We start from the raw sequence: 20,043 nt of genomic DNA on the forward strand, positions 1-20,043 counted from the left end.
TGGGCCCTGCATGTCCTCTACAACACAGAGCACTTGTCAGGAGAATAACCAGCACAGCCTGAGACCCATCCTTGCCCTCCTGTGATTCTTGCACCTCACCTGCAGACGCTGTGTATAAGGCGCAGTCACACTGCATGTCACAGGCCCCTCTGCCTGGCGTGGTCCCTCGGCTGCACAAGAAGGGAGCGATGTAAGTGCTGACAGACTCGGCCCGGTGCTTTCACTGCACAGACTTGCAGGTATCAAGGGAAATTCCCGAGACGGGGGTGGATCTGGCTGGGGGACTGTCTCCTCGGGGCGGGGTGGGAGCTCCATTGCTTGGCTCTTTTTGAACTGGACTGGCCAAGGCACGAGACAACAGCCTGAAGGGAACAATCCGGCCCTGGCAGCTGGGCAGCGGGGATGGACTGGAGGGGACCAAACAGGTCTAGATCTTCCGGCTGGCCCCTGTGGGTCTGGAGGCTCCGATCTCAGCTGTGCAGACACCGTGGGATGAGCACAGTGTAAATGTCTCAGGTGTCAGCTAGGCTGGTGTCATTGGAGGTTCAGTTGTGTTCCGAGCTGACCTTTAGCGGTATTGTCCAAGGCACGTAACCTTGCCGCTCTCCACCCCTGCAGCAGACAACCGAAAGAAGGAGAGGGCGCTGCACCAAGGCAGGAAGCCACACGACTTCTCCATCTTCAGGCTCTCAGACAGTGAGATGAAGGTGAAGATCTCCCCTCAGCTGCTGCTGGCCGTGCACCGCTTCATGGCATCAGGTACCAGCTCCCCCTTGTGCTTCCTGGACAGATGCCCAACACCCCCGAGCACAAGCGCCTGGGGGCTCCCAGGACCCTCCCCACAGCACTGCCAGCTCTCCACCCCCAGGGTCTTGTGCTCCGCTGTCTCTTGGATTTCATCCACTTCCTTCCCCCCCAAGGAGGGGGTTCCCCTTTCACCTCCTTCCTGGGGACTTGAACCCATGGGGGCCACAGACTCCCCAGCTCAGGGGGGTTGGATCTGGCTCCCAGTCCTGGCCCAGAGCACCATGGGGGGACACTGTGCTGTGGAAGGCCCCATCACCTGAGTGAGATGCCAAACCAAGGCCCCCCTCTCCCCTGTCCCTGGTCATGTGCCTGGGTGAAGTTACAATCCCCGAGCGCTTTGCCAGCAGCGTCAGGGGAAACGCCAGCATCCCGGCCAGCGTCTCCTGACTGGGCAGAGCGAGCACACACACGGGGGGCCTGCACAGCCCTGCTCTGCTGGGCTCTCCCACGCGTAAAGGGCCTTGGGATAGGTGGAGTCCATCTCCTCTCTTCCCCCCTAGAAATCGAACCCTTCAAATCTCCCTGCCTCTCGGAGAAGATCCTGCTGAGGCTCCTCAAACACCCCAACGTCATCCAGGAGCTGAAGTACAACCATAAAAACAAGCGGGCCATGGAGCACTGTCTCTACCAGTGCAACCGGCCAGTGGATTACTTCGTCCTCATCCTGCAGGTGAGTCCGGGGCACTGGCCTCCGCAGGACTCTTCCCCACGTCAGGCAGCGCCAGGTGAGCCCCCAGGGGCCGTTGCTCAGTGGCTCAGACCAGGTCATTCAAAGGAAAGAGCCTTGGGTTTTCCTCCCAGGGTGGGTCCGAGGTGGTGACTCCAATGAGGGCTGGCCTGAGATGCAGTGAAGTGAGCCTGGGTCTAGGAGCCACCACTCTACGTGCTCATGGCCAGCTCTGACAGGCTTGCCCCGTGGTGTTTAACCTCCAGGCCTTGGTTCCTCTGTCTGTGACATGGGCCTGTGAGTTCCCCAGCTCGCAGACGGGGGGTGAGTCTGAAGAAGTGAATCTGGCAAAGTACTTCGAGGTTACAAAGTGCTTCGAGGTGAGCTCTCCTTGCTCAGCAGTAATGATCTGGGGGATGTTTCTCATTCCCCAAGTGACCGTGCTGCCCCGCAGCTAGAAAGAGCCCAGGGGCTAAAAATTCAGGGAACCTCACTGATCCTGAGTGTCTAATAAAAGTTATTGTCCTTCAGCCAGGCTCCCTGCAGGCAAACGCTGAGGAAGCTTCCCCACATTCTCCCTAACAAACAGCTCTGCCAGTGCCCCTCAATCCTGACTCACAGCCCCCCATCACTCCAGGCCTGGGCTGCCCCCTCACACACACCCAGCTTCCCACCTGTCCCCCGGTCCTGACCCACAGCCCCCCGACACTCCAGGCCTGGACTCCCCACACCACACACACCCAGCTCCCCACAGGTCCCTCAGTCCTGACCCACAGCCCCCCATCATTCCAAGCCTGTGCTCCCCCCTCACAAACAGCCAGCTCCCACAGTCCTGACTTGCAGCCCCCACCCCCACCCCGTCACTCCTGGCCCGGGCTCCCCACACGCACAGCCCCCCATGCCCATAAGAACTGACCTGGGTTTACGCTGTGGACACAGAACCAGTTGCAGCCTTGAGGACATTTTTGGCCTTTGTTGTTTCTAAGCTGTGCTCTGACCCCCCTTTGCCTACAGGACCCACCCAGCCCTGCGAGGGGTGGGGGGGCAGGGGGCGAAGTGGGGGTGACACTGAGCACTGTTACCTCCTTGCAGGGCAAAGTGGAAGTGGAGATTGGCAAGGAAGGGCTGCGGTTTGAGAACGGAGCGTTCACCTACTATGGCGTCCCAGCCATCACGGCTGTCGTCTGCTCAGGTAAAGCCAGCGCTGGCCAGTCCTCAGCCTGGAGGGGCCACTGGAGAACAGGCTGCAGAGAGTAACCCAGCCCTGGCCCCAGGGGATGGTGGCTGAGCAGACAGGGCTGGGGCAGCAGTGGTCGGGGCCAGGGGGGCAGGGTGCTGTCCCGGTTCAGTGGGGTTTCAGGCAACGTGAGGAGTCTCTCACTTGGCCCCGCAGCCAAGCACAGGCCTCGGGGCTTCCCTCGCTGGCTGGGAAGAGCAGGCGCTCGCACCCTCACGGGTGCGTGGGGGGGCGGGAGCTGGCCGTGTGCACGCCGACCTTGCGGCCGCGCAGCGAGACAGCCCCCGGGCCTGCACAGGGCCAGCTCTGCATGGGTGCAGGAGCTGTGCAGCAGGCGAGCCCCTTCCAGTGAGCTGAGGGAGGCCATGCCCGGGTGTGGGGGGAAGCCCTCAGGCAAAGGGAGCGCTACTCAGGTGATTGGCAGCAGGCACGGCCTCTCCCACCCCTGTTCCCAGGGGAACATAGAATCATAGAATATCAGGGTTGGAAGGGACCCCAGAAGGTCATCTAGTCCAACCCCCTGCTCGAAGCAGGACCAATTCCCAGTTAAATCATCCCAGCCAGGGCTTTGTCAAGCCTGACCTTAAAAACCTCTAAGGAAGGAGATTCTACCACCTCCCTAGGTAACATCTCTCCTCCCTGGGGTGGCATGGGATTGGCTCCTGTGCAATTCACTCTTTCCCACCTGTGATTTCAGATAACGATGTGCAGAAAGTGAGCAGCCTGGCCGGATCCTCCTTCCTGTGTAGGTACCTGCCACGCCCGCCCCTGTGCCACCGCGCGTGCTTGTGTGTACGGCCAGAGCAGTGTCCCCACAGCGGGCGAGCAACAAACCCCCGGGCTCGCTCCCCACCGGTGCAGTGGCCAGGCTGGCGTGAGCCATCTGCTAGCAGAGTCTGGCTTGGCACACACCCTGGGCAGAGCCATGTTCTGCTTGGCCAGAGCCTCGTCACCGCACACCAAACCAAGCCAATCCCTCACCCCAGGACCAGGAGGGGGCCCAAACTGCAGAAGAAGAGCAGAGGCGGCTGGGGCTGGGATGCAGCGAGCTGGCTAGTGGAGGAAAAGCCACTGTTCTGAGCTGCTCCATCTGTGCTGTGGCCCAGCCCCTCGCTCACTTTAGCTCCTTTTCTACTGGAAAAATCGAAGGTGGGAATTTCCAGTATTTCAAGCCTAGCTTTTCCTAAAGAAAGCAAACTGGAAGTGAGCCTGGGCCCAGAGCTTCAGGGGATGGGGAGAGTAGGCTGGGGTAAATCGGACAGGAGGCCTTAAAATCAAGGAAAAGGTTAGAAAAATTTGAGACGTGTTCAAAATAGCAGGGAAAGCGCACGTGCAACCCCAGCGGTTTCCTCTCACCCTTTCTCAGAGTGGAATGAGACGTTGTATCCCCCACCCCCACCCCCAATTAACCCAGTTTTGAGCATTAGAAAAAAACAATTTTAATGTAAAATGGGTGAGACACCCCAGTCTACACAATGAGCCAGGCCCGAGTGAGCATTGGTGGGATAGAGGAACTGTTAGATGAGCAAGGGCCCAAGGCCGGAGTTGTGTATAGCTCCTAACGCACCGGGCATGGCGTATGGCTATTAGGTCAGGTTGGGAAATAATTATTTATTGCAGGATTTTTAAAGTGTTTTTACACAAATGTCATATGAACGTTTATTGTTTTACATAAAAAACCTGACAATTTGTTTTTTTTTAAAGTTCCTGGTAACAATTTTCTGTTTTTCAAACCCCAAAACTTTTACCAAAAACAGAAATGTTTATCAAAAAATGTTTTGTGAGTGTTGTCAAAGGACTGGGGAAATTCTACCAGAACTAAAGCTTTTGTGGAAAATTTTCATTTTTGTCAAAAAGCCATTTTTTGTCCCCCCCAAATATAGTTTAAATGAAAAAATTTGCACAGCTCTATTGCCCTAGATCCACATCAAGGCCCCAACCCTCGGCACACACCTGCGTTAGCATCTGCAGGATTGGGCCTGTCTCTGGCCCTCCACAGGGGCACTGTGGGAATGATGCTAGAGTACCAAGCGTGCAGGCATTTTGTGCCACCTTTGGGCAGAAATCTCCCCTGCTCAGCCCAAGCGGGGCCTTTTCGGGCAAGTTTTAAATCCCTTTTGCCAAGCTCTCTGGCTGGAGGGAGGAGCTGTTCCTGCCCTGCCCTGGGCTTAGCTTTGAACATTTGAAAATGCCTCAGGGCCCGATCCTGGAGCTTTGCCATTGGCTGCTATAGCAGCTGGGGCAGGACCTTACTGAGCAGGTGCGTAGGCCGTGTTATTGTTATTATTTGTGCTGCAGAAGCACCAAGACAGTCTCAGCCCCAGAGAACTTACCGTCCAAGGCTTCAGTCGTGTAGCTGGAATGGAGCGGGTGGAGCCGGCACCAACACAGAGCCCTGTCAGCTCTGGAGGGGCTCCGTACAGCTGCAGGGCACTGCCCAAACAGACAAAGACACAGTGCGCAGGGGGACAAGGCAAACAAACAGAAGGGAGAAAATGGCAGTGACGACAGTGAGGTTTTGTATGATCCATTTAGGTCTCAGTTCACCACCTTGAGGCTGTACCGAATGTGGGTCCCACACAGATGTGGGCTCGCGTGTGAACAAAGGCCAGTCTGAAATGGCACAGGTGGTTCAATTTACCTAGCAGCTGCTCAGGCAAACGTGTGCATGCAGTCAAGTGAGAAAAACCTAGAACCCTCCCCGACCTTCACTGCGTACAGCTACTGACCCGTTCTGGCTTCGCACTGGCCTACACTGGGAAGTTACGTCCTCGCAGCTCCGTCTCTCAGGAGTGTGAAAAGTCCACACCCCTAAGAGACGCAGCTGTGCTGACCTAATGCCCAGCGTAGACAGCGCTAGGTCGAGGGAAGAATTCTTCTGTCTGCCTGGCTACCACCTCTCGGGGAGGTGGATTACCTGCGCCAGCAGGAGAATCCCTCCCGTTGGCACAAGTCATGTCACTGCCACTGGGGCAGTTTTAAGTGTAGACATACCTTTAGTCAGACTAGAAGAACTTTCAGCATCTAATTGGCGTGTTCCTATTATTAATCATTACTCCCCATCCAGCTCCTTGGCTGTGTACTGTGATGCCCCCGTCCTGCTGATTTTATAATTTGAGCCCCCGATTCTGAATCCTGTTCCAACAGCTAAAGCCCTCTGCCTGGGCCGAGCCCAGTGGGGCCAATGGAGATCTGCCTACATAGGCCCAATTGTGGGATCGAAGCCCAAATTCGTACCCGACCCCAGTGGGGAGGGGCAGATGCGGGGGAAGAGAGAGCGCTCATGGGGGGAAGTAGTGAACTATTCCCAGGGAGGCCAGACTGTTGGGAGTTTGTTAGGATCAGGTATTTCTTACTGGATACTCTGACTTTAATTTAAAAAGCAGTGAGGCTTGTGTTGATGATTTAAATCCTCTCCTTGGATGATCATCAGGCATTCTCCCCCCTCTCACGGCTTTCTGCGCCACATTCCACTTGGACGATGAAATGAACAGGTTAATCTCACTTTGTGGCTCTCCAGCATCAACTTAAAGCTCCAGCCCTGCAAGCACTTAGGCACACGCGCTCCCATGAGTGGGATGCACAACTCCATGCGTGTGTTGGCAGCGATGGGGGCCAAGTTTGGGCTGCCATGTTTGGGCTGCAAAACCTGCAGGGAGGGGAAAATCATGAGAATTATTTCTAAGGCACCTCAATCCACCTGACTGCCCTTCCAACTTCGACAGACACCCCCTCCTCCCAGGTGTGCACCCTCAATCATGTGTGTGCTCTTAGCGCCACCTGGTGCCCCTCTCAGGGGCTGTGCATGGTTCAGCATGATGGCCATTTATTGACTCCAGTATTTCCCTTTTCCCATGAATGTGAACCTGACCTTGTGCAATGAGACATTTATTCTCATGTGACCACACGGTGAAATTTCATCATAAGGGCATGTTCCACTCACATACCACTCACATCCACAACTATAGGTCTTATGAGGGGGGACATAGGTGTTGGCCAGGCCTTGAATTTCACCCACAGAATATTTACTTTGATCATTCATTGTTTTCCCTTTTTCCCCCCACTTTAAGAGTAATCCAGTGAAAAACACGTGTGATCTTATTGTTACTATTGGAAATTTAAAAAGTAACATTTACTGATTAATGATTAAACCTTTGTTATATCACTACTATGCAATCATGTAACCTTTGTTATAGCGCACCAGAGATGAGCATGAGGCATTAGAGACAGAAATGATCTGGAAAAGGGGGTAAACAGAGAGGTGGCAAGATTTGCAGATGATACAAAATTACTAAAGAGAGTTAAGACCCAGGCAGTCTGCAAAGAGCTACAAAAGGATCTCTCAAAACTGGGTGACTGGGCAACAAAATGGCAGATTAAATTTCATGTTGATAAATGCAAAGTAATGAACATTGGAAAGCATAATTACAACTATACATATAAAATGATGGGGGTCTAAATTAGCCGTTACCACTCAAGAAAGATCTTGGAGTCATCGTGGATAGTTCTCTGAAAACATCTACTCGATGTGCAGCAGCACTCAAAAAAGCAAACAGAATGTTGGGAATAGTTAAGAAAGGGATAAGATAATAGGACAGAAAATATCATGTTGCCTCTGTATAAATCCATGGTACACCCACATCTTGAATACTGCGTGCAGATGTGGTCACCGCATCTCAAAAAAGATATACTGGAATTTGAAAAGGTTCAGAAAAGGGCAACAAAAATTATTAGGGGTATGGAACGGCTTCTGTATGAGGAGTGATTAATAAGACTGGGACTTTTCAGTTTGGAAAAGAGACAGCTAAGAGGAGATATGATTGAGGTCTATAAATCATGACTGGTGTAGAGAAAGTAGATAAGGATGTGTTGTTTACTACTTCTCATAACACAAGAACTGGGGGTCACCAAATGAAATTAATAGGCAGCAGGTTTAAAACAAATAAAAAGTAGTATTTCTTCACACAATGCACAGTCAACCTGTGGAACTCCTTGCCAGAGGATGTTGTGAAGGCCAAAACCGTAACAGGGTTCAAAAAAGAACTAGATAAATTCATGGAGGATAGGTCCATCAATGGCTATTAGCCAGGATGGGCAGGGATGGTGTCCCTAGCCTCTGTTTGCCAGAATCTGGGAATGAGCAACAGGGGATGGATCACTTGAGGATTCCCTGTTCTGTTCATTCCCTGTGGGGTGCCTGGCACCGGCCACTGTCAGAAGTCAGGATACTGGGCTAGATGGACCTTTGGTCTGACCCAGTAGGTCCATTCTTATGTTCTTATATTCTAAAGGTGATAGTCCCTGCCCTGACACCATACGGGCTGAGTTAGATCGGATATAACAGGTAGATGGAGAGGAGGGGGCTCACAGACCAGGGTATGGGCAATCATGCCAAGTGGTCAGAGCAAGAGTCAGTAACCAGGAAGTGGAGTCAGAGGTCAGGAATCAGAACTGAGAGTCAGAACCTGGTTATCTGGAGCAAAGCAAGACTGGGAACAAGTAGACACAAGAGCTATCACAGCCATGGGAAAATGCTTTGAGCAGCCACAGAATTGCTGCTGGGCTTAAAACCAGTCTGCCGCTCACCCTCACCAAACAGTGTAGCCAATCAGGCAGCCGATACAGGCCAGCTGTGCTTGTTAGCTTGCCCATCAGCTGGCCCTGATTCCTGACTGGTGGTGTCACATGAAGACTTGAGGTGGGTGTTTTTGAAAGTGCTGCATTGTATTAGTGCATCTTGCAATCCTTGATTTTTGCTAGGTTTGTCATTCCAAGGGTGAGGTGAGTGGGGTTACTGCTGTGAGGAGTGTGAACAAGGTGGGTTTGGAAAAGGGAGGCGACCAGGTGGCAAACTTTCCAGCTTTTTGTCTTCAAGGCACTTTACAAACAAACATTCATCAGTCACAGCAGAATGAGAAACCTGATAGTTCCTACAGCAACGTTAACATGGCCCCTTGCACGTGCATATACAGACAGACTTGTCCCTGGAGAGCGAGTGTCATGTACTGGTTAGAGCAGGGGTCTGGCAGTCAGGACGCCTGAGTTCTGTTAGTGGTTTGGGGAAGGGAGTGTGATGCAGTGGTGAGAACCAGGGGCTGGGAGTCAGGACGTCTGGGCTGGAGCCCTGACTCTGGGAGCAGTGCTGCCGGGCAGTTAGAGCAGTGAACAGGGAGTCAGAAGACACCTACTGCCTTGTTTGTAACCTTAAGTAAATCACTTACGTTCGTTGTGCCCGTTTCCGGCGTACGGCTGCTGCAGTGACCAGTTAGTCAGTGTTTCTGAACAGCTGTGAGCCCTAGGTTAAAAGCAAAGCGTGGCTATAGTGGAGACGTAATGCCTGACACAGAGAGCGGCTCCACGCGGTTAGTGACCAGCTGCAGGAGGTTGCACCTGGGGCCTTGAACCCGGCTGATAAGGAACCAACAGGAAACGCTGGCCTAGGAATTGCCATGGGAAAAAAAAAAAAAAAAAAAACTGTAAAGAAAAGGTGAAGCGATTCCCTTTCTCTGCAGCGATAGCTCATTTGCCCTGAATACGGCTTTCCTGCCTGATCCAGGCCAGGAGGGCAGGTTCATGCTCAGCAGTGCACAGAGTTCAAAACAACACTCAGCCCCTTGAGGAAGGAACAGCCAGCCCTGCCCATCTCTGTGCAGCCTTGGGCACAGCGCTGCAGAAACAGCCTTGGCAGGGTATGACTTTGGGGAGTTTCTGTGAGCAGCTCCACGCAGGGCCCCTGCACGTATCCCCCACTGCTTCCGTGCACAGAGCTGCCTGCAGAATCAGGGTCTGAATCCTCAAGTACTTCCCTCATTAAGTCGCTCCTGATGCAGGATCTGTTTTGTTTCTTCAGGGAGATGTTACATTAGCGTAACTGTGTGTCTGTACAGCACGCCCCCCACCCCTCGTCCATGGCTCTGCTACATCAGGACATGGAGAAGGAAACCCATCCTCTTGATACATGTACACACAGGGCCAGATCCACAGCTGGTGTAAACTGGAGCCGCTCCATTGCAGTCCATGTGTCTATGCTGGCTTGCACCAGCTGGCTCGTTAGCTGACCTCTGTCATGTTTGATCCATTAGATCTGTGACCTTAGAAAGCGACTCTCTTCTGTTCTTTAGGCCTTTTGTCTTCATGGGGATGCTTTACCTGTTAACACGAATGTGGTTATCCTGGTGCAGTTCGTGAACTCTTGTCCTCCCTTGGCTTCTGTGATTGTCTTCTCCTGGTTATCCTCCTACCTCACTAATGGCCCCTTCAGCAGATCCTCTTCATCTGCCCTCCAGCTTTCTGTGGGGGCTCCATAGGGCTCTGTCCTTAATCCCCTCCACCTTGTCTCTGGGTAATCTCATCCACAACACGACTTCAATGACCACTGCTACACTAACGACTCACAGCTCTACCTCTGTGCTCCAGCCTTGGGTTCTCCAGACTAGTTCCTTGGCCTGTCTCTGATGTTTCCTCACGGATGTCTGCTCAAGCCATCAGCTCAAGTTCAACGTGGCTAAAACAGAGTCCCAACCGCCTTCCCTGCTAGCTCTTGTCTTGATCACTGTCGCCAACACAGCCATCCTGCCAGGTCCATAACCTGGGTATCAGAGCTCTCCCCAGGTCCTCACACCCAGGCTGTGTCTCAATCTCGCAGATTCTTTCTGCAGAATGTCTCTAAGATACGGCCTTCCCCATCCACCCACACAGCTAAAACTCTTACCATCTTGTATCTCAGTTACTGCAACATCCTTCTCTCTGGTCTTGGCAAATGCAATCTTGCCCTGCTCAGATCCATTCGGTGTGCTGCTCAAAAGCTGGTTCTCCTAGCCTGCGGCTCTGACCACATCACCCTGTCTGCATCCCGTCACCAGCTCGCTTGTCTCTGTGCATTAGACAGCAGCTGCTTGCCTTCACTTTCAAGGCCCTTTGTGGCCTCTCCCCACCCTATCTAACATCTCTCCTTCACTGCTGAGAGTTGACTCCTGCCTCCCGCCTCCCATCAGCCCATGACGCCAGCTGCCAGCACCCACGTGCTTTCACCCAGGCTGCCCCTCACCTGTGGGAGGGGCTCCCTGCAACCATCCACAAAGCCACCTCATTGGCCTCCGCCACACTCTCCTTTGCTGAGATGCCTTACACAAATCTTGACACGGGTTAGGTGCTGAGACCAGTCCTGTCTCATTGGTTCCTCATACGTCTCCGTCTGCCTGCAGCCAGCTGTTGTCTCAGACTTGGATTGGGAGCTCCGGGCGGCAGGGATTGTCCTTTTGTTCTGTGTTTGTGCAGCGCCCAGCAGTGTGAGGGCCTGGGCCATGTCTGGGGAGCCTAGGCACTAGGGTAATACAAGTAACACATGATAATACAGTCGTGAGACCAGTAGCACCCCTGGGTGGACACCTGGATTCTGGTAAACCCCTTCTCAAGCAACATAAGCTAAATCGAAAAGGGCTCCTGGCATAGGCGCCGACTTTCCAATGTGCCAGGGGGTGCTCAACCCTCTGCTCTGCCCCAGGCCCCGCCCCCACTCCACCCCTTCCCCCAAGTTCCCACCCCACCTCACCTCTTCCCACCCCCCACCCTGCCTCTTCCTGCCTCTGCCCCACCCCCTCCCTCGAATGTGCCCAGTCCTCCCCCCTCCATCACACCATGAAACAGCTGATTGCGGCAGGCAGGAGGCACTTGGGGGAAGAGGGGGAGGTGCCAATCTGCGGGTCCCGCTAGCAGGCAGGAGGCACTGGGTGGGGAGGGGGGAGCTGCTGGGGGGCTGCTTTTTCCCTGTGGGTGCTCCAGCCCTGGAGCACCCCCGGAGTTGACACCTATGGCTCCTGTCATCCTGCAGTAAGAGCATCCACACTGGCACGGGGCGCTATTCCAGTATAACGAGAACAGTCTAAAGTCACACCTGGGCTCATACATAACACATTCCCCTGGAGACAAGGCCATGGAGGAGTTAGTGCCACCTGGCCTCATTATTGGTTCTACTCGGACACAGTGGCCTTGTGGGTTTCCCAGAATGCTTTGTGTTATTCCATTCTGAGTGTCTCGCAGACACCAGTGAAGACGCGGTCCCTGCAAGTCGGAGGTGCGTGGGCCTCATGCTGGGCCCAGTATCACCGTTAGTGCAGGACAGGGGGCATTCCCGCTCCGCCCAGATGGTGATACCTGGATCTGTGGCCTTGGGACCCCAAGAGAAGCTCTGGGATACTGTCTAATGGACCCTTCAGTAACCACAAGCCATTTGCAGCTACAGAGAAGGCAGAACATTGGGAGCGGCTCGGCAGGTGGCTGCAAAGTAGGGCTGAGTCGGGGATGCGGGTCAGTTACGGTCCTGACTTCTCTCCTGTCTCATTCAGTCTCTTATTTCTTTCCCCTTCATCTCTTCTCCCCATCCCTGCCTGGTCATTCTGGCCTGACCCCTCACTCTCTCCATAGTGCCCATCTCAGTGTCCCGTACCTCGGCCGTCAGCAGAGGGGAATCCCTGGCTGGCTCCCCAGGTAACGGCATGGCTTTCCCACACCGGCTTTTGGGAAAGGAAACCTCTGCATGCGCACGAGTGCACAGTGACTGGCTCTGCACACGTGGCCTGGGGGCGCACCCTCCGTGTCTTTCGGTACATCTAGGGGAGCACACACTACAGCCGGCTGCACAGGAGCAGGGCAGAAGTGCCCAGTGTGTGAAACTGCATGTACAGAGCGGCACACCCAGCTGTGGGACGCTGCATATGCACAAACAGAGGGGCTGTTACAAATACAAAAGGAAGGGTAACCACATTTATGTATGCAGTAACGTTACATTTCTTCTGGCCAGAGATACAGAATTACTTACCTGCAAGGGGTTAATCAGGTTGTTTAACCTAAGCTGGTAAAAGATAAGCTTAGGGGGTCTTATGTGGGTCCCCACATCTGTACCCCACAGTTCAAAGTGGGGAGGGAACCTTAACGGGGGCACATGATGTAGAAGATTCTGCGCTGAAAGAGATGCACCTTCTGAAGAGCAAATGGACTGAGCCGTTGCCAGCCGCCGGCCCCTGTGGCAGCCAGGCCCCAGGGGCCGAGGAGCAGCACTGCACAGTTACAAATGCAGGGAGGGGCTGGCAGGCGCACTACTGCCCCTGCACGTGCACACGTGTTAGTACCGCAGCAGTGTGCTCGACACACTCAGCTACACACACACTGCTGGGGCACTGGGGACTGGGCGGGGGGGGCGGTGTTGCTAAGTTGCTCATGCAAACCTGTATTTTTCACTCCCCTGCTAAAACCCAACCATGGAGGACTATGAGCCAGCAGACGGGCAGGCTGGGTGGGGGACAGAGGAAGTCGGCACAGCATTAGGGGTAATGGGGCATGGTCCTGGGTTATGTTTGGGTTTTTATAAGTTTCATTTCTTGGCTGTTTTTTTTGCTGATTGCTGCGCCTGTATATCCCTATACCTGTCAGTCATGGATACACTCTCTGGTCAAGCAGTTCCCTCTCTGGGAATTACCGTAATAAAAGGGTATTTGTACCAACAGAGCGAAGGTCAGAGAGACATTTACATCAGCAGTGCCGCAAACAAGATGCCTTTGTTCTCTAATAAATCCACTGACCACTTTGAATCCCGCTGCATGTCAGAGGCTGTCAATTAACATGATGGACAGGAGGCCCTGCTCTGCAGTCTGCCCCAGCATCAGACCCTGTTTATAACTCTGCCCCTGGAATGCAGCTACACAGCCACGCTGCTGGGGGATTGTGGGTGGAAATTTGTAATTTGTACCAAACAACACTGGGAGCAATGAGCATCAACTCTCGCTGCATTAGAGCAGAGGGACTGCCAGGTGCCTTAAGTGCAGCTCTCCAATTAGTTGAGAAGGCTGTCAGTCAATGTCATTGACAGGCAGCAGCTCTGGAACAGCCTATTAATAGGAGCAAGCGGGCAAACGACCTAACCAGTTTTAAGTGGGATCCCGACAGGCTAATGATCGGGATGGCCCGACAGGGTTGTTCGTGACAGCAGGGACTGGACTCCATGACCTAGGAAATCCCATCCTGTGCTACGTTCCGAGCCCCCACACTCATGTGCATTCTGACGGCCTGTCTCTTCTGTCACCTTTATAAGATTCTGTACTTTAAACCCTGTATCTGTGAGGACACCAGAGATCGAGCGACTGCTCCCAGACAGCAGGCCCCACATGGGAGAGAATAAACCTGCACCTGCCAGGCTGAACAGCTGCGATGCCTGACTGCCCCTCCTGGGGGTTCTCTCTTCCCAAATACTCACTGTGCTCATCTCCCCTCTCTCCGGGTCCCTGTGCTAGCCCTGTGCTGTGCTGGGGAGCTGCGAGCGCTGCTGGTGGAGGGGTGAAGTGTGGGCAAGGCAGCGTCCGAAGGAGCAGTAACCCCCAGTCTTCACCTGCATGGCCTCCACGATCTGCACCTTCGGCCCCCTGCTCTCTGCATGGCGCTGCCCATTCCAACCCCGGAAGACAGCTCAGCCAGCCACAGCCTGCCTTTAGCTTCTTGTGTAAGCAAATGTTCAGAGGCCTTTCTCCTCGCAGCACAGGGAGCCAGGCTCTGCACTGCTTCCTCTTGCAGGGAGGGGACGGAGGGGGTCACTGTGGTCTGGAGAGAAGCAAAGACATCAGTGACCCCATCTGTCCAGAGGGTGAGAATCCCAGCCAGGCAGGAGGTCTAGAAAGCCTCTGGGATGTGTCCCTGGCACCTTAGCGTCTGCACTGTCCTGGTGCTAGAGAGCCAGGTGACACAGTGTCAGTAAACAGGCTCTCACACTTTGCCTCCATCTCTGTCCTCTCCCCACCTCTAGTAAACCGATCACCATCTCGCTGCAGCGGGCTGAATCGCTCTGAATCCCCAAACCGGGAACGCAACGACTGCGGGGGCAGCAACACCCAGCTGTACAGCAGCAGCATCTACACGCCCGACTACTCCGTGCACATCCTCTGCGACGTGCAGTTTGTCAAGGTAGCCGCAGGGCTGTGGACCTCGCTGACGCTTTTCGGGGTGTCTGGGTGAATTGCTGCGCGAGGGAGCCGTGGCCGTGCCCAGCAGGGGGCGATCTCCCAAAGCTACCGACTGCAGGCAACACACGCGCCCCACTCCCGGCCACCATGAGCCCCGCTCGCTCCCTCGGTGGGCTAATAATTTACACCCCCACCTTGTCACACCGGAGCACCCAGCCCTTGTCATCTGGGCACCCGCAATGTGCACCGATCCGCTGCCTCCCCAGAAGCGGCACCCGAGTTTACTGGCTTCTCCTCAGTTCACTCCCCTTAGCGCAAGGTAAAACCAAACCGAAGTGTATTTAACCAGGTTTGAGTTAAGCATTCAAACAAAAGCAAGTTAAACAATTGAAAACACCAGGTTACAGGTAAAAGAAAAACATAAAATGCAATGGTGGCCTAGTACCCCATGTGTGAGCGCCCCCGCTAGGCCAGACAGGGCACTGCATGGAGTCTGCTCAGATCGGCAGGGCCCTCAGGCTGTCCTTGTCTGAATCTCCCATCCTATTGTGGAGACAAGGACATTAATTTCTGCCCCACTGGGGTATATGGGCTTCCCCTTATGTTTGACAGGGGCTAGCCAGCCCTTGTCCTCACCAGACCCGGAACCCCTTGGCTTTGCAAGGGGTGGGTAGGGAATCCCAGGCTCTCCCACTCCACTTGGTCCAGCTCAGGGCCCTTAATCCAGGCAGGCAGAACCAGTCCTCCACAATTCTCCTGCCCCAAGCTCCAGCCTAGCTCCCTGGGGCTGTCAGCTGCTGCAGCCTGTGGCTCTGGCTGTCCCTCCCTTGGGCTCTTGCCACTCTGGGGCAGCTTGTCACCAGCTCGCTGGCAGCCCCTTCTTGCTCCTCTGGCCGCCTCCACCCCCTTTTAGGCTCTTTTATCCCCAGCTGTGGTCAGGCTGCCAATCAGCATGGCCAGTGGGTCCTGCATTAACTCCGTGGTTGCCAGACCCACCTGAGGCCTATACACCCTATGACAGCAATCTATAGCCTGTACTTATTAACAAGTTTCTTTCCTAAGGGATTTCTCACGCAGTGGTCAGTCTGTACAGCGCTGTCCAGTCCAGAGAGCTGGGAGCCACTTTTCATGAGACGCTCCTGCTGGCAGAGCATCGACTGTGTAATGGAGAATATCTTGGGCCATTTTGTCTTCTCTTACAGAGTACCACACTTCGTCCCTTTTCAGAGCCAGGGTGTTTCATCGCTCCAGCTCAGCCCTTAGGTCCCCGAGGCAGTCTTTTCTTGGGGTTCTTTTGTCTTTGAACATGCTCCAGCCTGCATCTGGTCCAGCCTGCAAATACAGGGTTGGGCTGGGTTGAAAGATGTTGATTGTTCTTATTCTTGAGTGCGTTGACACCTGTCCCACCTCAGGTGATTATGCTTCACCTCCAACATAGGGTTTGGAACATAATCATAGAATCATGGAAATGTAGGGCCTGAAGGGATCTCAAGAGGTCATCTATTCCAGCTGCCTGCATGGGAGCAGGACCATGTTAACCTAGACCCTCCCTGGCAGATGTTTGTCCAGCCTGTTCTTAAAAACCTCCAATGACAGGGATTCCACAACCTACCTTGGAAGGCTATTCTGGAGTGTAGCTACCTGTAGAGTTTGCAAGTTTTTCCTAATATCTACCCTAAATCTCCCCTGCTGCACATTAAGCCTGTTACTTCTTGTCCTACGTTCAGTGGGCAAGGAGAACAATTGATCCCCGTCCTCTTTAGAGCAGCCCTTAATAGATTTTAAGACTATTATCATGTCCCCCCTCATCTTCCTTTCTCAAAACTAAATATGCCCAGTTTGTTTTTTTTTACCCTTTCCCCATAGGTCAGGTTTTCTAAACCTTTTATCAGTGTTGCTGCTCACCTCTGGACTTTCTCCAGTTTGCCCACATCTTTCCTAACATGTGGTGCCCAAAATTAGGGCTTGTCTTCACTACCGTGGTAAGTCAACTTAAGTTACGCTACTCCAGCTATGTGAATAACGACTTCCCCCGGTGTCTTCGCTGCGCTGCATCCATGGGAGACGCTCTCCGGTCGACTTCCCTTACCCTTCTCGGGGAGCTGGAGTACCGGGGTCAACCGGAGAGCACTCTGCCATCCATTTAGTGGATCATCGATTGCAGCAGCTTTAGCGAAGACAAGCCCATAGACAGAGTGTCCAGCTGAGGCCTCACCAATGCCTAGAAGAGCAGGACGTTGACCCCCCGTGTCTTACATACGACACTCCTGTTAATACACCCCAGAATTAGTCACCCTTTTCACACCCGTATGACTCTGACTCCTATTCAATCTGTGATCCACTCTAACCCCCAGATCCTTTCCAGCAGCACTGCCACCTAGCCAGTCAGTCAGTCCCCATTTTGTGGTTGTACATTTGATTTTTCCTTCCTTTGTGTAGTACTTTGCACTTGTCTTTATTGAATGTCATATTGCTGAGTTCAGACCAATTCTATTTCTGCCCCCCCCCCAAGTGCATACAACCCCTCCCAACTTGGTGTTGTCCACTAATTTTAAAAGCATACTCTCCACTCCATTATCCAAGTTATTCATGAAAATATTGAAAGTACCAGTCTCAGGACTGACCCTGCAGGAGCCACTGGATATGCCCTCCCAGTTTAACAGCAAACCATTGATAACTACTCTTCAAATATGGTCTTTCAACCAATTAAGTACCCACCTTATAGTAATTTCATCTAGACCACATTTTCCTAGTTTGCATATGAGAATGTCATGAGGAACTGTATCGAAAACAATACTAAAACCAAGATATATCATATCTACTGCTCACCTCTATCTACTAGGTCAGGAACCCTGTCAAAGAAGGAAATTAGGTTGGTGTGGCATGATTTGTTCTTGACAAATCCATGCTGGCCATTCCTCATAACCCCATTAGCCTCTAGGTGTTCACAAACGGTTTAATAATTTGTTCCAGAGTCTTCTGAGGTATCGAAGTTAGATTACCTGCTCTATAATTTCCCAGGTCTTCTTTGTTCTCCTTTTTTTAAAGATAGATATTATTGTTACCTTTCTTCAGTCGCATCCGATGAAGTGAGCTGTAGCTCATGAAAGCTTATGCTCAAATAAACGTGCTAGTCTCCAAGGTGCCACAAGTCCTCCTGTTCTTTTTGCGGATACAGACTAATGTGGCTGCTACTCTGAAACCATCCTCCAGGAATTCTCAAAGATAATTGCTAACGGCTCCAAGGTTGTTTCAACTAGTTCCTTAAGTACCCTAGCATGAATTTCATCAGGCCCTGCCAACTTGAATTCATCTAGCTTACCAAAATATTCTTTAGCCTTATTTTGGCTTGTGTTCCTTCCCCCTTGTTGGCATTAAACACCTCATCCTCCTTGAGGTCATCTGCTAATAGCTCTCCTTCCCCATTAAGCAGCGGACCTACACTTTCCTTCATCTTTCTCTTGCTCCTAATGTATTTAAGGACCCTCTTCTTATTGCCTTTTATGTCCCTTGCTAGGTGTAACTCATTCTGTGCCTTAACCTTTCTGATTTTGTCCCCATGTGCTTGTGCTAGTCTTTTATACTCCTCCTTAGCAATTCATCCAGGTTTCCGCTTTTTGTAGGATTCCTTTTTGATTTTCAAATCATTAAACAACTCCTGATGGAGCCATTTTGGCCTCTTACTATTCTTTCTATCTTTCCTTTGCGTTGGGATAGTTTGCAGTTGTGCCTTGAATATTGTCTCCTTGAGAAACTACCAGCTCTCCTGAATTCCTTTATCCCTTAGACTTTCTTCCCATGAGACCTAACCTACCAGTTCTCCGAGTTTGTTAAAATCTGGTTTTTTTGAAGTCCATTGTGCTTATTCTGCTGCTCTCACTCCTTCCTTTCCTTAGAATCATGAAATCTCTCATTTCGTGACACTTTCGCCCAGATTGCTTTCCACCTTCAGATTCGCAACTAATTCCATCCTGTTGGTCAGAATCAAGTGTAAAATGGCTGCTCACTTAGTTACTTCCTCCACCTCCTGGAACAAGAAGTTGTCCTCAACACATTCCAAGAACTTATTGTAAATTTTGTGTTTTGCCATATGACTTTTCCAACAGATGTCTGGGAAGTTAGAGTCCCCCATTACTACTGCGTTGTGTGTTTTGGATATTTCTATTATTCTTGAAATGCTTCATCCAGCTCCTTTCCCTGATTTGGTAGTCTGTAGTAGACCCCCTACCATGACATCATCTCTATTTTCCCCACTTTTATCTTTACCCAGGGCACTGACACCCACCTCCGTCTGGACCTCAGAACAAGTGTATATATTCTTGATGTATAATGCAACACCTTTTCCCAACTGAGCTTTCTGAACAAGCTGTACGCTGCTATAGCAATATTCCAGTTAGCAGATTTATCCCACCAAGTCTCTGTGATGCCAATTAGGTCATAATTAAGCTTATGTACTAATACTTCCAGTTCTTCCTGTTTATTCCCCATACTCCTTGAATTTGTATATAGACAGCTAAGATATTGAGCAAATTCCCCCACTGATTTCACTCTTGTTCCTCCTATGACCCTATTGTAACTTTCCACGTCCCCCCACGCCAATCTAGCTCTGTGTTCAGGTCGCCTTTTTAATCATAATTTTCCACCTGTCACATAACTCTAAAAATGTTTTGTGTACAAGCATCCTGCAATAACCATGCTAACCAGCAAGTACTTGGCTTTTGGCAGAGACCACCCACAACCCCTTTCAGTTAAATATTGGAAGGATGGTCGAACACAGGAATAATACACCTGCCTGGGCACGTCTGTGTCACAACCTTCCCTTCCCCCTGCTGACTCCACAGGGCACTGAACAAACAGCAAGTGATGGAAAGTAACAGAAGCAAGGCGCTGGTGGGAGTCCAGCTGCCCCATCAGGAGGTGCAACAGAGCCTTTCCAGCCACCCTCTCACTGCCGTGAGATGAGCTGACTGCTATTGCCACACCAGGGTGCTGGGCCCAGCTCGACTGCTTTCCAGAGATGGCTCATGCAGAGTTTGGCAATGCACGCTCTGAGTTGTCTCTACCAGCCACCCATACACAGGCCCCCTCCTTCTGCAAGCTCTGCCTAGCGCACCCAGTGCCTTTATGCAGTAAATAGCCCCATGATAAATAACCGGTGGGGAGCAGCTGCTCCCCCAGTTGGAGGGGCCAGGGCATCATGTGGACTAGAGATATTTGCTGTATCAGCGTGAACTTCCTCCCGTGCAGGGAGGAGCTGTAAGGCCTAGACACCACTGAAATCTCCAAAACAAGGATTAAGTAGGATGTCAGTGGGACATGGTTGGATGCTGTCCCCACACAGAGGTGAACGTCACCCCCAGGCAGGCAGCGTTGCTCCCCCAAGG

The 20,043-nt window shown here is 52.3% G+C and overlaps 1 protein-coding gene across 3 annotated transcripts in view; it reads left to right on the plus strand.

Annotated features, from left to right (window-relative positions):
- CNNM1 (cyclin and CBS domain divalent metal cation transport mediator 1) overlaps nucleotides 1-20,043 on the plus strand; it is a 61,513-nt gene that overhangs the window by 38,357 nt on the left and 3,113 nt on the right. For 2 of the 3 annotated variants that reach the window (XM_043551212.1, XM_037905384.2), the window contains exons 3-7: nucleotides 619-759; nucleotides 1,308-1,477; nucleotides 2,567-2,666; nucleotides 3,409-3,456; nucleotides 14,503-14,660. In XM_043551212.1, coding sequence (XP_043407147.1) covers nucleotides 619-759; nucleotides 1,308-1,477; nucleotides 2,567-2,666; nucleotides 3,409-3,456; nucleotides 14,503-14,660 — 617 coding nt within the window. Of the gene's footprint in view, nucleotides 1-618; nucleotides 760-1,307; nucleotides 1,478-2,566; nucleotides 2,667-3,408; nucleotides 3,457-12,134; nucleotides 12,198-14,502; nucleotides 14,661-20,043 lie in introns of all 3 variants that reach the window. The other variant, XM_043551213.1, reaches the window with a different exon arrangement.

The sequence above is a fragment of the Chelonia mydas genome, chromosome 7 (genome assembly GCF_015237465.2).
Source record: "Chelonia mydas isolate rCheMyd1 chromosome 7, rCheMyd1.pri.v2, whole genome shotgun sequence".
NCBI classification, from domain to species: domain Eukaryota; kingdom Metazoa; phylum Chordata; order Testudines; family Cheloniidae; genus Chelonia; species Chelonia mydas.